The 19,578-nt window shown below is 41.3% G+C and overlaps 1 protein-coding gene across 1 annotated transcript in view; it reads right to left on the bottom strand.

Moving 5' to 3' along the window:
- The window catches only part of LOC136864277 (uncharacterized), a 459,021-nt gene extending 440,647 nt beyond the window's left edge, over window positions 1-18,374 (bottom strand). The window contains exon 1 of the mRNA XM_067141051.2: window positions 18,083-18,374. Coding sequence (XP_066997152.2) covers window positions 18,083-18,343 — 261 coding nt within the window. The 5' untranslated portion in view covers window positions 18,344-18,374. The remainder of the gene's footprint in view (window positions 1-18,082) is intronic.
- Window positions 18,375-19,578: the final 1,204 nt, after the last annotated feature.

Genomic DNA, 19,578 nt, shown 5'->3' with positions numbered 1-19,578 from the left:
CGGGGATACAACTGGGGAGGATGACCAGTACTTCGCCCAGGCGGCCTCACCTGCCATGCTGAACAGGGGCCTTATGGGGGGAGGGATGTTTGGAAGGGATAGACAAGGAAGAGGGAAGGAAGCGGCCGTGGCCTTAAGTTAGGTACCATCCTGGCATTTGCCTGGAGAAGTGAGAAACCACGGAAAACCACTTCCAGGATGGCTGAGGAGGGAATCGAACCCCCCTCTACTCAGTTGACCTCCCGAGGCTGAGTGGATCCCGTTCCAGCCCTCGTACCACTTTTCAAATTTCGTGGCAGAGCCGGGAATTGAACCCGGGCCTCTGGGGGTGGCAGCTAATCACACTAACCACTACACCACAGAGGCGGATATTATTATTATTATTATTATTATTATTATTATTATTATTATTATTATTATTATTATTATTATTATTATTAATATTATTATTTAATCAGTTTACTGTCCAGGGTTGGATTTTCCCTCGGACTCAGTGAGGGATCCCACCTCTACCGCCTCAACAGCAGTATCCTGAAGCGTGAGATATTTGGTTGGGGTACAACCGGGAAGGAGGACCAGTACCTCGCCCAATCTGCCTCACTTGCTACGCTGAGCAGGGGCCTTGCGAGGGATGGGAAGAGTAGAAGGTACAGGTAAGGAAAAGGGAAGGAAAGGGCCGTGACCTTGATTTAGGTGGGAAACCACGGAAAATCACTTCGAGGATGGCTGAGGTGGAAATCGAACGCCCCCTATTCAGTTGACCTCCCGAGGCTTACTGGACCCCATTCCAGTCCTCATACCACGTTTCAAATTTCGTGGCAGAGCCAAGAATCGAACCTGGTCCTGCGGGGATGGCAGCTAATCCCACTAACCACTGCACCACAGAGACTGACTATTGTGGTCTTTTAATCAGCAATAAAGTGCGAAATTCAGCCCAAAAGTGAAATGTATGTGTTTCTGCGAAGTAAGAAGGAAGGTATATTTTTGTCGGATATTCTCGTATGTAAGAAAAAAAAAGTTATGACGTGTGTCCGTATTATACAGTTCTTTCAAATGACCTCAAATCAGAAGGCTGGTTCAGGGTCTGACGTTTCTTCAAATAGTTTTACGCGTGCGTAGGTGGGTTACTGGCTTAGCGGCTGGCTTCTCACGCGGAAGGTTGGGTTCGAATCCCGGTTGACCCGTGCTGCGGGATTTTTCATTTCAAAATTCACGTGACATCAGAATCCCCACTCAAAACCTAAACGAGCCTTATTTTTAGTTTGGTCACACCTCTAAGCATTTGTCTTGTTACTTTCTACGAAATGTATGGTTTGTTAAACTCGCAGTGAGTACTTCAAATGACGAAGTCCATATTATCGTGAATGTCAGTGTAATAATGTAAAATAAAGTAACATTGACATAATTTGTGTTAAACTCTTGAAAGAGAAGACTCCACGCGAAAACTGAACTTTCCGTCCACTTAGTAGATTTCAAGCAAATTTTGAAATCATGCGAATCACGTAAATATGTCTGACTACTTTTCTGTATGGTCCGCGTCTAGTCCTTCCATTCAGAGTGTCCCGGGTTCGATTCCCAACCGGGTCGGGGATTTCATCACGTTTGATAAATTCTTCTGGCTTGGGGACTGGGTGTTTGTGTTTGTTCCAAACAACACTTTCCTCTTCAGATTCAGATAAAACACCACACTACCAATCACCACGGAAACATGCAATAGTGATTACATCCCTCCTCATAGGATTAGCGACAGGAATGGCATCCGGCCGTAAAATAGGGCCAAACCCACATGTGCGACGGCGACCCCACAAGAGTGTCAAAAGCGGTAGAAGAAGAATGTTTATCACGTAAATATGCAGCAATGGCCAAGTTTTGATGTCCAGAACTTCACTGGTTCTTCTTGAATTTTCAATTTTTAATATGATTTTAAGGCATTTGTGAAAACCACCGTTTGGTATTCAGACCTCATATTTTACATTCCAGATCTTTAGGTACATTTACAAGACACAGTGCAACAGTTTTATGCATTCATTTTATGAGAAATTTTATTCATTTACTTTCAGACATTTCTTTCGAAATTTCAAAATTAAATTGTCTTAATGATATGTACTGTACATAAATTTCATAATAAAATAGAAAAACTACATGTCCTATAATATTAAAACATATAAGAATGCAGATACCTCATGGTTACTTCCTAAAAAAATTCACCACCGAGCTCGATAGCTGCAGTCGCTTAAGTGCGTCCAGTATCCAGTATCCGGGAGATCGTGGGTTCGAGCCCCACTGTCGGCAGCCCTGAAGATGGTTTTCCGTGGTTTCCCATTTTCACACCAGGAAAATGCTGGGGCTGTACCTTAATTAAGGCCACGGCCGCTTCCTTCTCACTCCTAGCCCCTTCCTGCCTCATCGTCGCCATAAGACCTATCTGTGTCGGCGCGACGTAAAACAAATAACAAAAAAAATTTCACCGAGATGGATTAATATTTTGGTTTTAAAAGTTGGCATTGAAGTTAGAAGAAAAACTTACGGGAAGATGGATTTTAGTCAAATTATAGTAAGTAATTGCTAGTTAAAGACACATAGCCATTAAAGTTCTCCAGACCACATGTTTCCCCTTCCTCCTTTTTTAGGGCTTCTTGCAATTTCAAGACGATGGTACATTCCACTACTTACACTATTTACTACTCGCATTTACTATTTACAAAATGAGACCCCATGTTGCTCCTACTCTCTGGCAGGCATTTCTACAGTGTACACTAATATAATATTCACAACTATAACAACTTACATTGGTAGTCATTTATATAAACATAACCCAACAGAATTGCTATAAAATGAAAAAAGGCAAACTCTCATGGATTTCCCTCTCAATAAAATGTTTATTTCCTAATTAGTGCAGGGTTTTCTTACTAGAATTCCTACATGTCTGCGAAATGCAAAGAGCGAAAATTGGAATATAAAAGAAAATGTGAAGATGGTCGTGTTTGATGGTGATAGAAATCAGAAACTATCTTAGGCAGCTGTCAATGTGCCACGCCCTCTCATGCAGTACATATTTCAAATACGTTTTAGACATATTTGTGATGTGAATACTGTCAAATCATTTTGGGATCCAAGAGTAAGCACTCCAAAGATCTGGAACAGCCATTAACATGGTATTTAAAAAGGAAGTTTTAGGGAGCAGTCCCCCTTAAACGGGTGTGCCCAAATGACAAAATAAAGTTACTTATTACCTTGAATACTGATTTATAATAATATAAGAAATTTATTTTAACTCAACCTATAAATTTCTTATATTATTATTATTATTATTATTATTATTATTATTATTATTATTATTATTATTATTATTATTATTATTATTATTATTATATATTATTATAAATTAAGATTCTTTGAATACGGAAAAAATGATCTTCATTACTTGTAATTGAATACTGATTTCTAAATGCAAGTAGAGGTGTTCCATAATATCTTTACATGTTTGTCAATGTTCACAATTCCACTTATTGTACATGTTATAAGTTCTTTTAGATTTTTTATCCCACCGGGCCAGTTGGCAGTGCGGTTAGGGGAGCGCAGCTGTGAGCTTGCATCCGGAAGATACTGGGTTCGAACCCCACTGTCAGCAGCCCTGAAGATGGTTTTCCGTGGTTTCCCATTTTCACACCAGGAAAGCGCTGGGGCTGTACCGTAATTAAGGCCACAGCCGCTTCCTTCCCATTCCTAACCCTATCCCATCGTTGCCATAAGACCACTGATCTCTATACATGGATCGCTGATGGCAGGTCTCCGCTGCAGGAGAAAGTACGCCAAGTTGAGTGCGCGTTTCGCCATGTTGGCGTACCCAACCTAGAGCTCTCCTTATGGGGAAGCAATGATAATATAGTCAATTTTATGTCGCAATTAATGGCGCATTGGAATAATTAAAAATATACAGACATGTTCACTCAAAGCATAAGGACATTGGGATCACTGACACGTCATTCCGAGGTCACTAAATCTCCGGGATAGCAATAAACATGAGTGTATAATAACGGCCGACAAATATTAACTTAGGTGCTGAATACATGCAATTAGCGATCGGTAACACAATACAAGTGAAAGCCAGTTTCTGGAAACATTGCCGTAAATTGTATACATGTATGCCACGAAATTATGCATTCTTAAAATGATGTACCTATAAAAGTAGCTCACTATACAGGCCTAGATTCGACATACCATAATCGGTGCTTGATAATGAATTCCTGTTTCTATTAAATAACGCGCATATTATCAAATTAAAATATCAGTGAAGCAAATGTACACATTTATAAAACCAGCAAATATTCAAAACTTGTCAATATATCACATTACCTGCAGGTTAATTTACTATTACAGACCTCTTTAATTAAATTCAGCTAGCAAAGCGATATTGATAGTCATCATCAGATATATGTAACATCAGTTAAAAGAGTCCCAAATACCACGAATTGGATAATGGGATAGCCCCAAACACCCACCACACTTTCCCTTCTCCCACCCATAATTATTACTGATGTAAATAAGGTCTAGAATTCCCCCAGACTTCATTTTCTAAGATTGTTATAAGGTCACGTCAATTATTTCATCAAAACCGTCAGTTTAATTACGAGAAATAAAAAAATATAAGTAATTTTTTTACTTGCAGTTAATGTTCAGTAAAACTGCAAACAGTTGGCTGTACATCACTTCTAAGGTGTACAGTTTGTCCATTTCTATCAAAACAGTCTTCCTCTAAGTGATCCGAGCAGAGAACAGCTGTTTTAGAAGGCTCCCAATTCTCCCGCCTGATACTCCTAATCGATGATCTTAGATGTTCGGGTCTCGAGAAAGGAAACCTACAAAAATTAATTGCCATTTTGCTCCCGGAATATGCGAAATAAGATACAATAAACCTAAAACTCAAAACACTACCCTAGGAAGATTCTTATGTACAGTATAAAACTCCCCGATTAAATGATTTCTCCTTCTACTGATCGGTTCTGTTTGTACATCCATAAGATGAACACTGCGGTATGTTCATACCCCGTAGAATGTTTCTTCATTCATATTTCAGATAAACACATCATCATCATCATCTGTCGGCTTTTTCCCTCGGACACAGCGAGGGATCCCACCTCTACCGCCTCAAGGGCAGTGTCCTGGAGCTTCAGACTCTTGATCGGGGATACAACTGGGGAGAATGACCAGTACCTCGACCAGGCGGCCTCACCTGCTATGCTGAACAGGGGCCTTGTGAAGGGATGGGAAGATTGGAAGGGATAGTCAAGGAAGAGGGAAGGAAGCGGCCGTGGCCTTATGTTAGGTACCATCCCGGCATTCGCCTGGAGGAGAAATGAGAAACCACGGAAAACCACTTCCAGGATGGCTGAGGTGGGAATCGAACCCACCTCTACTCAGTTGACCTCCCGAGGCCGAGTGGACCCCGTTCCAGCCCTCATACCACTTTTCAGATTTCGTGGCAGAGCCGGGAATCGAACCCGGGTCTCCGGGGGTGGCAGCTAATCACGCTAACCACTACACCACAGAGGCGGACTCAGATAAACACATACATATTTAAATTGAATCTTGTAATCCAAAAGTATACTACAAGGCAACGAACCTAAATTCGTAAAATACACTATTTACTTTGCAATAAGAAAGCACAGAACACTCGTGGAACTGCAATCAAGAGGCCTGGCGTCACTGAACTAAGCATAAACAAAGCAAGCGCGCTCCTCGTGGTCTACTGCACCATGCGCTCACTGCCATCTTACTACGCCAGTCATCTTCTATTCGGCTTACTGCTACCCAAGCTACCAGCCATCCAGGTATAGAGATCAGTGCATAAGACCTATCTGTATCAGTGCGACGTAAAGCATATAGCAAAGAAAAAAGAGAAAATCTTGAAATTAAACAGGGAAAATCTGCGAAATACCGCCTCTGTGGTGTAGTGGTTAGTGTGATTAGCTGCCACCACTGGACGCCCGGGTTCGATTCGCGGCTCTGTCACGAAATTTGAAGACTGGTACGAGGGCTGGAACAAGGTCCACTCAGCCTCGGGAGATCAACTGAGTAGAGGTGGGTTCGATTCCCACCTCAGCCATCGTAGAACTGGTTTTCCGTGGTTTCCCACTTCACCTCCAGCAACTTAAGGCCCCGGCCGCTTCCTTCCCTATTCATTGTCTATCCCTTCCGATGTCCACATTCCCACACAAGGTCCCTGATCAGCATAGCAGGTGAGGCCGCTTGGAGCGGCACTGGTCCTCCTCCCGAGTTGTATCCCCGACCCAAAGTCTCACGCTACAGGACGCTGCCCTTGAGGCAGTAGAGGTGGGATCCCTTGCTGAGTCTGAGGGAAAAACCAACCCTGGAGGATTAACGAATTAAGAAAGAAAAAAAGAAAGAAAGAAAAAAAATCTAGAAAATGCAGCAGCTAATAGGCCCTACGTTGATATTACAGTATAACATCAAATTCCCCATTCGAAATATCACTTCGACCATGAAAGGTTTTAAAATGCTAATATTAATAATGCTAGAAGGTGTTAAAATTATTTTTTAAATGTTAAATGTCCGCCTCTTTGGAGTAGTGGTTAGTGTTATTAGCTGCCTTCCTCGGAGGCCCGGGTTCGATTCCCTGCTCTGCCACGAATTTGAAAAGTGGTACGAGGACTGGAACGGGTCCCCTCAGCTTCGCGAGATCAACTTAGTAGAAGAGGGTTCGATTCCCACCTCAGCCACCCTCGAAGTGACTTTTCCGTGGTTTCCCACTTCTTTCCAGGCAAATACCGGGATGGTACTTTACTTAAGGCCACGATCGCCTTCTTGCCTCTCCCGTTCAATCTTCCCATCCCCCACAATGCCCCTGTTCAGCATAACAAGTGAGGCCACTAATAGTAATAAAGCTAGAAGGTGCTAAAATTATTTTTTAATGTTAAATATCCGCCTCTGTCCTTCTTCCCAGTTGTGTGCCCGACCAAATATCTCACTCTTCAGGACACTGACCTTGAGGCGGTAGAGGTGAGATCCCTCTCTGAGTCCGTGGGAAAAACGAACCCTGGAGGAGAAACGGATTTAATAATAATAATAATAATAATAATAATAATAATAATAATAATAATAATAATAATAATAATAATAATAATAATAAAATAATAATTGTTAGTTTTAAAATGGTAACATTTACCTCTTTTACCATGGTACTGGGTGCAAATGGGTTAATTAAGACCTGAACCCTCGTGAGAGTATTAGTAGTCCATAAGGACAACCTGAGAGGAGTCTACTCTATAATGTAACGGTACGCTATGCTGTGTCTGATATGTAATATAAGGAATGATCAATTAGTGTTCCAGTGTCACCACAAGAAGTAATTCTCCTGTATCTATATCGTCTCCTTTATTGGAAATTTACCGGTGTTTACTGCCACCCGTCGGTCATTTTTATTACTACGGCATTACGTGACAAAAATGTCCGGCACTCTGGCTGAATGGTTCATGTGTGCAATGTAAATATCGAAGCATAGAATAAACGGCTGGTGAAAATAATGGTCAGCATACTGGCTTTCGGTTCTGAGGACCCCAGGTTCGATTTACAGCTTGGTCGATTTTCATCGAGTTTTATGCCATCATTCATATGCGATGTAAAATTATGTAGAACATAATTAGGATCAATGTATATTGCACATATTTAGTTTTAAGCCTGACATTAAAGTGTAAATGTGAGAAACACAGGCCTACAGCATAAATACAATATTACAGTCCATAAAAGAGTTTTAGCTGCTACAGTGAAACTTACAACTACAATACAGTACGTACAGTATGCATCAAGTGTCCTCACTTAGGGATAACAGTGAATATTTTTTGTCTGCCTTCTCCTGTTTGCACAATACACACAGTTGTATGTTCGTAACTTGTGTCAAAATTTCAGCGTACCCTCCCCTACATTTTTTAGTAGCTTCGTAGAATATGTTCACAGCTCTGATTTCTAAAGTATCACTCTGTGTTGAGATGGACTATTCTTCTTCTTCTTCTCCTTCTTCTTCTTCTTCTTCTTCTTCTTCTTCTTCTTCTTCTCGGTCTCTGTGGTTCTTATTCTTCTCTAGGCTTTCAATTTCGTTACCCGTTTCTGCCTCCGTTGAAACTAGGTCATCGTCTATTGTTGTATACGTTCCATAGTAACACTCGACGAGCACAGAATAACATAACGAAGATGTCTGTGGCTGTGTGGCTTGGGTCACTTAGCTATCAGCTTGCATTCGGGAGATAATGGGTTCGAACCCCAATCTCGGCAGCCATGAAGGTTGTTTTCCATGGTTTCCCATTTTCACACAAATAATGTAGTCTATATAATTATGACGACGCGTACTGCAAAGCGCTTGCTTGCTGAAGCCGAGTTTTGCGCGCTTCGTCGTATTGGTCAGATCACAAGTGCCAGTTAATTCCTATGAGAATCAGTCACTTCAAAGGCATTTCAGTCTAGTTATTACGTCTTTTTATCAAACAGACGCAACAAAAAAACTTTTTAGTCGTAATGATATGCATCCGGCAGCTCAGAGCACTTTTTAAGTCGCAGTAACTTAAAGATTTGAAATTATGGAATCTAATATTCTAGTATTATACAAAATTGTATTTAGCTCGAAGGGTATGCAGATTTGAAAGATATAGCTAAAAACAACGGAACTTTTTTTTACAAGTTGCTTTACGTCGCACCGACACAGGTCTTATAGCGACGATAGGACAGGAACGAGCTAGGAGTGGGAAGGAAGCGGCCGTGACCTTAATTAAGGTGCAGCCCCAGCATTTGTATGGTGTGAAAATGGGAAACCACGGAAAACCATCTTCAGGACTGCCGACAGTGGGGCATCACTAGATGTTATTGGGGCATATTTAAATTATGATAACTGCTCCACAGAAAGAGACAAGTCTCTTGTGTGGCAGACGGTTTTCCTTCGAGGATGTCTCGAATATCGCACAACTGTTTATAACCAGGATTTTTTGAAGTTAATTTAGTTTTTCACTTTCTGTCCTATACTACCAGGAGCAGAATTTAGATTAGATATCGCTTTTTCGAAAACAGTAAGTATTTCCTTTAAGGGAGATCCTACAGCTTCCAGTAACGTTATGGCGATTGGCAAAAAAGAAAAATGGGCATTTATAAAAACAAGATTCTCTTCTAACTCAGTGCCTGACAGAATATTTTGCACTATTTGTATTCATGCGCCTTCATTCGAATCCAATAAATTAACAACCACTTTGAATACTGTTATGTGCTGAGCATAATACAAAGCTGCATCCAGCCATGCTCGCCATCGTGTAAACACTGGCGCAGAAGGAAGTGGGATATTGGGTGCTGTTGATATAAACAACTTGACCTTGAAAGAGATTTAACAACAATTTTCTTTGAACCGGCCACAAATCGATCTACCAATGGGAAATAACTGCGCATTGTCTCAGCAATGCGATCAAGAACATGTGCCACACAAGTTATATGAATTAAGTCAGAAAAAATGCATTTCAGTGTTTGTCCTGATTTTATCATATAAGTTCCTGCATCGATAACAAATAAAAGCAGCCGGTCGTATTAGATTCCAGATGGGCATAATAGTTTCAGTGAGTCCATCACACACCGTTACAGTTACATTGTTAGTGGCCGGCAATTCACACACATTCAGAAGATATTGTATCGTCCTTTGTTCCTTATTTAAGGCGCCACAATTACATTAGCAATAAATCGGCCGCCAGGATCAGTGGTTTCATCAATAGACAACCACACAAACTGATCCGCTAATTCAATTTTTACAGTAAAATTGACAATACGTTATTGTAACAACGTCCTACGTAAGTCTTACGCAATGTACTTGCTTCAGGTACATCTTGTCGAGTGTATTTGGCAAGAAAATGTTTTATACAAGAGAACATCAGCAGCTAAAATTGCTTGGCACAAGTCGTAAGAAAATTCACTAATTCTACTTCCTAAACACTCTAATAGTTGTTTTTGAACAGGCTCTGTATTTGCGAGTTTGCTAGTTAAATTCTCCTTATGTTTTACTGTGTTTATGCGTTGAACTATTTGAAATCTTTTCTCACTCCCTATAGTTTTCTCACTCGCTCCACAGAACAGAACCCTATTATCTGTAGATATTAAGTCACCTGAAAACTCCTTCTGTAAATTAGTTAATCTACAACTCGAAGTTGCTCTTATTTTCGGCATGTAAAGAACATTTTAAAGGACACTTTATACGTGAAACATAGTTTGGTCACAACCAGTTCACAACACCGTTACACGACTCAATCGACAGCTAAGCACAAAGCGTGAGGGTAGATGATGAAACAGGGGATTCACTGCGTGACATAAAACTTCTCACCACATGGCAAGTTGCATCATCATGCGCAACATTACTGCCAACATCAACCAGATGAAAAAAGCTGATTTAAAAAACCGTGAAAACCATTAAACTGATTAAAATATACCACATAGACGCTAAAATATTAAAATATGATGCATTTATCAAAATCACGAAAATGTGCAGTTATATGCACCATAAAATAATGTTCAAATGACTAAAAAATTCCATAATTCGTGCACATAATGTATACGCATATATTTTAACCCCTAAAAAGAAACATGCAAATGCATGAACTTCCGAGCCCTACTTATCATGTTGGAGGTCAACAACTCGAACCTCTTATGTAAATTAATGCACGTCGTGATGCTCTGGTTGATTGCGTGGAGGTTTCTGGACATATGGAATGCACGCCCAATACCATTCCCGAATTGTTTTCAAACTTTGAACCCCCATAGTGTCCAAATCACGCATTTCCCCTCTTGAAAAATGATCAATTTGGCATTCCACACATCATACTAAGCTTTGTCACATTTATTCTTAATCACTCTGTATATTGTCCTCAGAGCTAGTGCCCCGGGACGACAAATAAAACACAAAACCGGTATTTGTTGGTGAGAGATGGGAGACGAACATAGGTTAATCATAATCACCATTAGAGGTGCTGTTCAAACGTTGAACCTCCGAACTACGCAGCTATCATGGAGCGTTAGTTATTGCGATGAGCTAGTAAGTTGTGATAAACCTTTCAATCTGTGATAGTTGAATAAGGCCCGGTTGTATAAAGACATCTGACTGGAGATCAATTAAGAACTTAGTTCTGAAAATGAACTGAGATTACGACTTCATCGCGTTGTATAAAACTGAATTCGGTTCACACATGTGTAGTTCAAATGTAATCGGAGTTCAAAAAAGTGGACGTGGCAACACCGCAAAACAAATGAAATACGAAATAGCTCGGCCCTTTGGATAATACATAAATGGCGGGATTGACCTGGCCGTGACTGTAAACAAATGAAATACGAAACTGCCTTGACTGTCGAAGAAGGAGAAGAAGAAGAAGAAGAAGAAATATTGAAATCTCGCGAAGTAAACATGGAAGGAAATTCAAAGGAGCGTTCTGCGAATTTCACACCGAAATAAAAGGACGATCTGGTGGATATTGTACTATCGAGGTACAAACATATAATAGAAAATAAAAGAACCGATATGGTGACATCACAGTTGAAAGAGAAAGCCGTTGACTTGTCAATTTAAAGAGATCTCCAACAACCATTTGAAAACTTCTTGTAGCATAAAACATACGCATGGGTGACAGGGGATAATTTCTTTGAGTAGGTTTTTGTAGTGTGTCCCTTAACTTCAGTTCCAGTCGTTCCTCAACATCTTTCGAGAAACGAAATCTCATTTTGAACATTTGATCACTTATTTCAATCATCGGATTCCGTCTGTACCGAAAGACGCGAGGAGCTCATCGTAAAATCAACTCTTCTTCATCAGACGAAAAGTCGGAATAATCTGACATCCCTGCTAAAGAATATATATATATATTACACAGTTGCTTTGTTTTGTAAACTTGAAACAAAATTTAAAACAATTCATTATTGAAGCAGTATCATAAAACTAAGTAACAACAACGTGTTGGTATGGCAGTAGGCTATTGTTTATATGATATTCACATAACCTCACTTCTGTAAAAATCGAGCGATCTTTAGCAATATTATTTAACTACTAGCATTCAAGATATTTATAACTCATCTCGATATTATTAAGGCGCGGTATTCTTACGCTGATACGATTCAAGGAAACACTTCTCAAGTCTTCAGGGCTAGTTCAATGTTTAATATGAACGATAATGATCTAGGTTCAATGAGATTAACCGACGAATATTCAGCAGTCAAATCTGAACTTAGATCGAGACGAGATGATCGTAGATTAGCGTTTATACAACGGAAAATCGAAGTTCAACTTGACTGGCAGCCATTTTTTCTCGTTAAACTCAGATCAAATGTTTTATACAACCGGGCCTAAATGTAACACACGGTGTTTACCGGAAGGACTCGACGCTGTTTCGCCACATTCACGTCAACTTTCATGCCATTTTGGCGAGTTGACATATCACGCACTTCTACCGCAATATGCTCGGCATTTGGTTAACTTCTCAAATAACGGTGTACAGTGTAACGTTCAGACGTCTAGTGAAATACAGCCTCGTTTTCAGTGCACAGTAGCTTGTTCGTGTACAGTGTAATAACAACAACAAACCCCATCATTTTGAGATTCTCGATATATATTTAGAAGAAGTAATGAAAGGAATGTCATTATTTGTACATTAACGCTCTTGATGCTCTATTCCTTGGATACACATAAGATTAGCGTAGCCTACAGCACACACACAATTTACGGAATTAGTTAATTTAATATTCAATTAACACCACTGTTACGCAGAGGAGAGTGATGATCCGCTAGCTGAGAAATGTAGGATATGGACAAGAAAGGGAAGGTGATAAGGGTAGGACACTGATACGGATAAAAGACTGATAAGTGTAGTAAAGATAATGGATTGATAAGGAAAGGAGACTGATAGGATACTGATAGTGCAGGAAGGTAGTAAGGTTGGAGTCTGATAAGAATATGAGGGTGTTAAAGATAGGAGACTCATAGTGTAGGAGATTGATAAGAGTAGGACGATGGTAAGGCCAGAGATTCATAAGGTAGGAGACCGATAAAGGTAGAAAGGTGATAAGCTTGGTGTATGATAAAGATAGGATATTGCTAAGAGTATGATGGTGATACGATTAGGAAGGTGGTAAGTTTGGATAGTGATAAGAAGGGTAGGAAACTGATACGAGTATGATGGTGATAAGGATAGGAGACTGATATGAATAGGATATTGATACGAGTATGATGGTGATAAGGATAGGGGACTGATAAGGATAGGACATTGATAAGAGTATGGTGGTGATAAGGATAGGGGACTGATAAGGATATGACATTGATAAGAGTATGATGGTGATAAGGATAGGAGACTGATAAAGATAGGACATTGATAAGAGTATGATGGTGATAAGGATAAGGGAAGCATAGCATAGGAGGCTGATAAGGGTAGGAAGGTGCTAAGTTGGAGAGTGATAAGGGTAGAAAACTGATAAGAGTATGAAAATGATAAGGATAGGAGACTGATAGTGTAGAAGACTGATAAGGTTAGGAAGATGGCAAGGCTGGAGATTGATAATGTTAGGAGACTGATAAGGGTAGGAAGGTGGTAGGTTTCGATAGTGACTGATAAGGATAGGAGACTGATAGGATTTTACTCGGTTAAGGTTAATTATTGAAAACACTATTGGATTGATAAGGTTAGGTATCTCATATGGGTTGTGACTGATAGTGTAGAAGACTGATAAGGTTAGGAAGATGGCAAGGCTGGAGATTGATAATGTTAGGAGACTGATAAGGGTAGGAAGGTGGTAGGTTTCGATAGTGACTGATAAGGATAGGAGACTGATAGGGTTTTACACGGTTAAGGTTGATTATTGAAAACACTATTGGATTGATAAGGTTAGGTATCTCATATGGGTTGTGGACTGAAACGTATCTGAGACTGATAATCTTAGGAGACTGATATGAATAGAAGTCTGATAAGAGTTGATGAAGAGTGGTGGTAGTTCATGTGGTCTCCAACGTTTCAGTATAAACTACACAAGCCTATTATATTTATTAGTTTTCACTCCAACTAAAGGGACATTTTGTACTAAAGCAACAAGGACTACTTCTTCAGCATGACTGTATTAAAAAAACTCCGCCATCATCAGAGAAGCTTGTTTTGAGGTACCGTGGTATAATGTATAGTTCAGCACGTCTTTTATGCCAATATACAGGGACGCTGTCCTTTTACCCATTCTGACTTCATCCGTTGAGCAATGGCTTCGTGCCTTTTAACTCTTAACCACACTGAAATAAACTAACCAGTCCTGAAGTGAGCAATTGCTAGCTCACACAGGATATCGCAGAGAAAACTGTAGAAGAAAGGGTCAGCATCTCACAGAAAATATTGAACAGTTTAGTTAGAAGCCCGTATAATCGCGTACGAAAGAATTTCCCAACATGAAACACGTTTAATTATTATTTTCCAAGATACAGAATGAAAAGTAGGGATTCCGTTCAAAAGTACTACTGCTTTCCGTTTAGCAGTGATTGCCATTTCACTAATGCATTCTTTCCTGGCATTTCTACCAATCGTCAAGGGTCGGCACTAATGTGGAGTAAGTTCAATTTTACGGTCAGATGCCCCTCCTGACGCCAACACTACCTGGATGAATGTTTTCACCACTGCATGATTCTATGGTGGTTGGTTGTGTGACATGCTGTACGTAAACGAATATGTGCAATAGGAAGATCACAAACAACCCACTCTCCGAGCTAGAAGACATACTAAACAAGGCTTAAGTCCTCGGCCTGGCGGGTAATCGAATCCGGGGCTCTATGAACCGAAGACCACTATGCTAATTATTCAGCCGAGGAGCTGAGCTTTCCCCCTTTATTATAATTTAGCATAAAAAGCAACTCTCTTTGTTATACTGAGAGATTATGGAATTGGAGGTAGATGATTAAAGACAATAAAAACTGTTGACAATCTGGACGATGTGATATCATGTCAGATATATATATATATATATATATATATATATATATATATATATTTTTGCTAGTTGCTTTACGTCGCACCGACACAGATAGGTCTTATGGCGGCGATGGGATAGGAAAGGCCTAGGAGTTGGAAGGAAGCGGCCGTGGCCTTAATTAAGGTACAGCCCCAGCATTTGCCTGGTGTGAAAATGGGAAACCACCGAAAACCATCTTCAGGGCTGCCGACAGTGGGATTCGAACCCACTATCTCCCGGATGCAAGCTCACAGCCGCGTGCCCCTAACCGCACGGCCAACTCGCCCGGTCATGTCAGATAAAGAAAGTGTATTCTTCCAGTACAATAGTAATAGGCCTAATGATAATAATAACAATAATCATAATTTCATGTGGCTATTGGTAGCCAAGTGCAGCCCTTGTAAGGCAGACCCTCCAACGAAGTTGGGCGGAATCTGCCGTGTATTTGAAACTGCATGTTACTGTGGGGGAAGATAGTGTTGTGTGTGGTTTGTGAGTTGCAGGGATGTTGGGAACAATACAAACACACAGTCCCTGAGCCAGGATAATTAACCATATAAGGTTAAAATCCCTGATCCGGCCAGCAATCGAACCCGGCGCCCTCTGAACCGAAGGCGACAAAGTACGATAGTATACTAAGAGAAACTGAATTAAAGTGCAGCAGAGCTAACGTAGCGAGTTCTCAGTTACGATCAAGCGTATTGAAAGTGAGTTCTTGGACGAAACTAACTTTACATCGGCCTGTACTCAAACCGATTTTTCTGTACGGGAATTAACGTTGGGTGTACTCAGGATATTTATAAGTTGCAAGTAACAGACATAAAGGTAGCGAAACTTATTGTTGGTACAAACAGATATGAATAATGGCAGGAGGGTGCTCGGAATGAGGAGACAAAGGCTAAGTTTGAACTCGACGGAGGAAGTTGTAAGCATAAACCGGCTTCGGTGGTGAGGTTATGTGGGGCGAATCGAGGATGGTAGGTTACCTTGGACAATAATGGACTTGGCTGGCAATTGAGGGTAAATGTAGCGGAGATAAGGCGAAGACGGTTAGGCTCAGTTTTTAATGACTGATACGAAATGTGGAATTGAACGAGGGCACAAAGAGGATTTTGAAGGTGCTTAGTTAGTTCACAGAGGCTTGTAGACTGAGCTCTGAAGGGCATAACAGTCCATAATGAATATGTATGTTTTTTTTATTATTTGCTTTATGTTGCGCCGACACAGATAGGTCCTATGGCGACGATGGGATAGGAAAGGCCTAGGAGTGGGAAGGAACCAGCCGTGGCCTTAATTAAGGTACAGCCCTAGCATTTTCTTGGTGTGAAAATGGGAAATCTCGGGAAACCATGTTCAGGACTACTGACAGTGGGGTTCGAACCCGCTGTCTCCTGGATGCAAGCTCACAGCTGCACGACCCTAACAGCGCGGCCAACTCGCCCGGTTGTATGTATGTATGTATGTATGTATGTATGTATGTATGTATGAGATCTTTGTTCAAAGCAATTACAGAGGTCGTGCAGGGCTGCAGTCTTCCATCCTTATTGTTTACAGTTGACATGGGTCATTTATTGAAAGTGATACAAGGACAGGTTGAGAATAAGTTGAGCGGAAGGATAGCAAACAGTTTGGCTTACGTTGATAGCTTAGTATGGATCTAATATCATAAACTCTTGAAAAGAATAGAATAACGTCGAGGTGTCGAAATTTCGTCCCACTGGAGTTCATTGACGTGCTGGAGGTTGTTGGATTTCAGCACCCGCAAATGCCAGAAACCTCAGTCGGGACCGAATCCACTATCTTGGTAACAGAAGGACAGCTGCTAACTGTCTACGCCACTAAGGACGGTGGAACATTTAAAGAAATGCCGCGAGTATGACATGAAAATTTGAATTTCTGAAACTTAACTGATGTCGTTTGAGAACAAACCTATGAAGATTAAATGGTGGGTGGGAACAGGAAATTAGATCGGAGTAGGCCTACTCTTTTCTCCTTTAGAAAAACTCGTTTTCAGTCTTGTTCGACTTAGGCTTATGTTTAATCATAACAATAATATTATTGATTTTATGTCCTACTAACTACTTTTACGGCTATCGGAGGTGCCGACATGCCGGAATTTCGTCCCACAGGATTTCCTTTATGCCGGACTAATTTGGAATCCAAACAGTCAATTTCGACCCAGAAAGCCAGCGTTCTACAATCTGAGCAACTTAGCCCGGATTACTTTTCTTTTTGATATTGTCTTATTTACTGCAGTACTCTGGCACCAGATGTAATGAGATGAACCTGTAACCAATTACAACACCAACACCCAAGCCTGTGGCCGGCCTCGAACTGGCAGAAGACCGGCGTCATCACCTTGGCCCTGTGCTACGCCTGCCGGCTGAGCGCAGTTCTTACTTGTTAGAAAAGCGCATTCTTCCAGGATGGTAGTCATGTGAGAAAAATCGAATTACGTTGTAGAAATTGCAATAACATGAGTTCGTGGACAAAGATGGCCTTGAAACACTCAGTTTTCAGTTCAACTTTACTGTACGAGAGTGGAGGATGAGTGGAGAACTGCGCACATCTCATGCACAAGCTGGAAGTAACAAAATATATGAAAATATCGAAAATGCTGGCGCAATCAGTTGTAAACAATGATATGCGGGTTTTCGTATAGAGACAAAAAGACTAAGTTAAGAATGAATATATTGTACTTACTTACAGTCTTCGGTGGGATTCGTGTGCGGTGAATGGAGAGGAGATAAGTTATCTAATGAACTCGGCCACGAGGGTAACAGGAACAAGGAGAGATCTAAAAGCCTATGTGTATACTCTGTTTTTAATGGTTTCAAATTAAGGTAGCCTGTGCTAATTGTAAATAACGTGTTATGGAAGTGCTTAGTTCACTCAGAGATAATTTCCAATTCATCACACCCTCTACAAAATGTCAATTCCATCGTCCTCCCAAGATAATGTGACTTACATTATTCCCACCCAAAGGTCCTTCCATTCCATTAACCCCTCCTCGTCCTCAACTGTTGCATCTTTGCCTGATTTCATAGAAGGGAAATTGCATGGCTAGCCGCTGACTTACCATTTGATGGTGGAGATCCTGATGCTGCCACGCGAGCCATGCTCGAGAGAAGCCTTGGTGTGTGTGGAGACTCAACTGATAGACGAGGGCTAGAGTGACAGATAAGATCCCGGCTAGGAAGGAGAGAACCGCATGCCGAGATGCCTGCCTGCGGGCCAGCAACTTTTTGGTGGCGCCCAGCCGGAGGACTTCCGCGGCCGGTATCCCGAGCTTTTCAGCTCTGCCGAAAATGTCGTGGAGTCGTTGCTCGGCTTCTTCCATTTATGTAACAAGAACGAAGGCTTAGCACCGGGCAGCGCGCACCGTGCAACTGATGAAGCGAGGAGGCTGCCTGGTGTGGCCTCGCGAAGCGACCTGCGCTCTCCTTGTGGGCACGACCAGCAACTCACTTTCTCCCACCCTCCCATGACCTGCCAAGGGGAGTCCCTCTCTTCCTCGACTTGGACCTTAAGAAATCCTAGTAATCATTATTGTTTCGATTACTTGTTATTCTTCATGTTCAGTATTTACAGCTGAGTTACCTTGGTCCATTCTATGAAGAAAGTGATGTAGCCATCACCAAAGACAAGAAACCTGTAAGGAAGGGCGCACTGATAATGCTACATACGGTACCGCTCGGTTCTGGCCAGCAACCACTTCACCAATCATCAAAGTGTTTCCTGAGTCTGAACATTACAGTCATACAGGGGCGCCGGGTTTAGAAAATTAGTGGGGGTGCTCTAACTCACAGGCCAACCGAGCAAGTGGTTGCGCGGTTTGAGTCACGTAGCTATCAGCTTGCACTCGTGATATAGTGGGTTCGAACCCCAATGTCGGCAGCACTGAAAGTTGTTTTCCGTGATTCCTCATATTCTTTTCTTTTTTTTCAAGTTGCTTTACGTCGCACCGACACAGATAGGTCTTATAGGCAACGATGGGACAGGAAAGGGCTAGGAGTGGGAAGGAAGCGGCCGTGGCCTTAATTAAGGTACAGCCCCAGCATTTGCCTGGTGTGAAAATGGGAAACCACGGAAAACCATTTTCAGGGCTGCTGACAGTGGGGTTCGAACCCACTATCTCCAGAATACTGGATACTGGCCGCACTTAAGCGTCTGCAGCTATCGAGATCGGTGTTCCTCATTTTCACACGAGGCAAATGCTGGGGGTTTTAACTTAATTAAGGCCACGGTCGCTTCTCTCCCACTCCCAGCCCTTTCCATTCCCATCGTCGCCATAAGACGTATCTGCGTTGGTGCGCCGTGAAGCAAATTGTAAAAACTCACACAGTCAAAAAAAAAGCGGAAGATCCAGGAAAATGTCGAAATTTAACCCTCATGAAAATGAAGTTTTAGGTGTTTTTGAATGAGCAATTTTTGATGGAAAACAAACATTATTGTATTATTAGCCTCTTTTTCAACAGTAATAAGTGAGTACAAACTAATGACCACATAAATCCACATACAATCGACATGAAATCCACATAAAAGGTAAAGGTGTGTTTTCTTTCTTTCTTTCTT

Source organism: Anabrus simplex, chromosome 2, assembly GCF_040414725.1.
Source record: "Anabrus simplex isolate iqAnaSimp1 chromosome 2, ASM4041472v1, whole genome shotgun sequence".
NCBI classification, from domain to species: Eukaryota; Metazoa; Arthropoda; class Insecta; order Orthoptera; family Tettigoniidae; genus Anabrus; species Anabrus simplex.
Note: the sequence above shows the minus strand (reverse complement) of the source record. Positions and strands in the feature narration are given on the sequence as shown.